The sequence below is a fragment of the Trypanosoma cruzi genome, genomic scaffold (assembly GCF_000209065.1).
Source record: "Trypanosoma cruzi strain CL Brener 1047053517155 genomic scaffold, whole genome shotgun sequence".
Taxonomy (NCBI): domain Eukaryota; phylum Euglenozoa; class Kinetoplastea; order Trypanosomatida; family Trypanosomatidae; genus Trypanosoma; species Trypanosoma cruzi.
In genome coordinates this window covers 228573-231539 of record NW_001849539.1, presented here as the reverse complement: position 1 = coordinate 231539, position 2967 = coordinate 228573, and the positions used below count along the sequence as shown (strand labels likewise).

The following is a 2967-nucleotide window of genomic DNA, read 5'->3' as shown; positions in this document are numbered from 1 at the left end:
GAACAAAGTGAAAAGTACTCCCCCCATTTATTTATTTATTTTTTTTTTTTTTTTTTTTTTTTTTACCTTTTGAAGAGGGAAAACAACAAAAAAAAAAAATGGTAAATGGAGGCGGGGGCACAAATTGCACAGAAAAAAAAAAAGGGCGGGATGGGAGGGAATCAAATACGCAAAGAGAGAAAAAGAGAAATACAACAAAAACAACAAAAACAACAAAAAAAAAAAAAAAAAGAGAGAAAAAATCGCAAAATTACGTCTGCTCGTTGGAAATGACGCGAAACACACACGACAAACAGAGGGGGAGAGAAAGGGAGTGAAAAACAAACCAAAACAAACTAAAAAAAAGGGGAAAACCCCGTCTTTTTCCCCCCTCCCCTCCCCTCCCCCGCCATGAAATGAAGTCACAATACACACATGTGTGTGTGTGTGTGTGCTTCTGTCGGTCTGCGTGTGTGTGATGAATCGGCACGCATGCATTGAGGCATGTCAATTCCAAGGAAGTTTCATTTGGTTGCCAGAAGAACAACATGTCCATTGCATTCCCCAATGCATATAATATAAATATAAATATAAATATTTTTTATATACGCACATACGTCCCGCCAAGAACAAAAGGAATTTCCCACATCTTTCCTTTGTTGTTTTCTTTTTCAATTCACCCATATTTCCCTTTTCCGTCTTCTTTTTTTTTTTTTTTTTTTAATTCCTCTTCCAAAAAAAGAAAAAAGGAAAAAAAAACCGGATGTCTACACCTTCTTCGTCCTTTGCTTTCGTTGCGTACCGTTACGGTAGACGCGAGAGAACCAACGCCAGGCGAGTCCGATGCAAACACCCGCCGTAAACCCACCAACGTGCGCCGCGTGGCCAACGACTTCTCCCGCCGGCAACCATGCGGTATTCGCCAGCCGTGTTTGGGTGCTCAGCAGTGAGCATACGAGGGCAATGACTTCTGGCACGACCATTGTGAGTGCGGTGCCCCAACGCTTGTAGTACGACACGTTAAACCCCGCAAGGGAACAAATCCCTGCGCTGGCACCGCACATAAAAATGGAATCGGTACGTTTCTTGTCAATTTTGTACTTCATTCGCTCCAACCAACTCTTCGCGCGTCCAATGACGGCATCAAACGGGGTTCCATTTGGTTCCCCCTTCACTGACAGCAACGACATCCACCGCTTGTGACGACGTGCCAACTGGGCGTCGTTGAACATCAATTGCCCACCGATACCACCCATAATGCCACCCCCAATGAACACCGCAAATGATCCTACCATGCGACGAACGGACACCCAAACGTTGTGCTCCTCAACATTCCTCTGCACGGATGGGCCGCCAAACTCCAAGAGAGTCGCCATGAGGGATGTCAAATTCCCCGCAAGATGCGATTCATTGGCGTGCACAAACATGTGCGTCAGTAGCACAATGGGCTTGCGTTTAAATGCCTCCACGGAGAATCCGTAGTCCATCACGCGAACGAGGGCCTGCAGAGGCGTCGGACGCTTTCCATTCGGGCAGTACGCAATGAGACACACCCACACCGGCGACAAACGAATCGCCACACATGTGAGATCCACGCACACCATTTGAACTCCTCTCCCCTCCCCCTCCCAGTGAGTACGTGTGCCATTGATGCACCCACCACCACCCCCAAAAAAAAGAAAAAAAATAATAATAATAATTTTGGAAGAGACACAAAGAAGAAACATAAATAAATACATAAATTGCAAAGCAGAAGGTCACACATGAAACCCCACGCAGTACCGCCTCCCCCTGCCCACACGCCGGCGGGAACAAGAAGAAGAAAATAATAATAATAATAAAGACGGTCCAACAAAAACAACATCACATCCCAATAAATAAATAAATGTTAAAACAAAAAAAAAAAAAAAAAGCGTAATCCAGCTAAAAACACACACACAAAAAAAAAAAGGAAGGTTAATAAAAATAAAGATCAAACCAACAACTACAACTACAATCATTACAAATAATATACATTTTCCAGTTTTGCAAAGAAAAAATAAATAAATAAATAAACCACGTCATGTACATGCACTCGTGTACACACAAAGAAAGACGGGGGGAGAGAAAGACGACTCGGATCCCCCTTTTAACTGTTCTCCCAGCCGTGTTCAGAGGGGTTCCTGTCTGAATGCATGTCACCTTCCCTCATACTCCTTCGACTACCCCCACTTCCGTTATTATTCCCACTCACACCCCCAGCCAATTTCTCTCCCCCATCGTCCGTCCATTCGCCAACAGATAAATCACCAAAAACGGATCGCTCACAAACAATATATATATGCTTTCCCTTCCTTCCCATTCTCTTCGCTCCTTTTCTTTCCCGCACCATCGGCGACGTCCCCTACGAGTGTGTCAGGAGTACCCCGGGTTTCAGGTTCTTGTCAAGAGTGACGGCGGCCGTCCAGTTGTCCACAAGCTTTGCAATGTACACAACCGCCCACTCCTTGTTTTTGTTCACGCGTGCCTTCAGCGTGTTGCCCTTGAACAGCACGCAGGCCGTCTCAAAGCCCAGGGTCCCCGTCCAGCCCTGCCCACGGCCACACACCACCTCGGCGCCAACCAGCACGTGATGGGGGCACTTCGGTATCGGCGTCACGAAGCTGGTCGTGTAAGAGCGCAGCTTGTTCGTGCGGACCGCCAGTGCGTAGCCAGCATGGGCATAGCGGCAGCCGAGCGTCAGGTCGTAGTCCTTCTTTCCGTCCAGGGTGTAAAGCGCACCGCATCCCACTTGGCAGTGGGGCGCTACGGCCGTCGCGACGCCCACCTCCACAGTTTTGTTCACCAGCTTCGCGTGCGACGACATGCGAGAGGGCATCACGAACTCATGGGAGAGCTCATACTCGCCATTCTTCTTTCCACAGCCTCCACCTTGTGGCCCTGGCAGAAGTACGACGCCGTCAAGTTGGCATTGCAATTGCTGGGCTCAAGCGTCGCCCTCAGTGCGGC

At 47.8% G+C, this 2967-nt stretch overlaps 1 protein-coding gene and 1 pseudogene across 1 annotated transcript, besides 9 other annotated features; both read right to left on the bottom strand.

Annotated features, from left to right (window-relative positions):
- Positions 1 to 2967: a sequence feature (heterozygous, Esmeraldo-like haplotype).
- Positions 27 to 64: a microsatellite.
- Positions 172 to 242: a sequence feature (A-rich).
- Positions 416 to 457: a microsatellite.
- Positions 551 to 587: a sequence feature (AT_rich).
- Positions 628 to 701: a sequence feature (T-rich).
- On the bottom strand, positions 747 to 1583 carry Tc00.1047053504225.10 (hypothetical protein, conserved; the record flags this gene model as incomplete). The annotated part of the gene is made up of 1 exon (XM_797767.1): positions 747 to 1583. One exon carries the CDS (start codon positions 1581 to 1583, stop codon positions 747 to 749), a length of 837 nt encoding a protein of 278 aa, XP_802860.1.
- Positions 1650 to 1682: a sequence feature (AT_rich).
- Positions 1790 to 1964: a sequence feature (A-rich).
- Positions 2013 to 2034: a sequence feature (AT_rich).
- Positions 2363 to 2967, bottom strand: Tc00.1047053504225.20 (annotated as a pseudogene; the record flags this gene model as incomplete).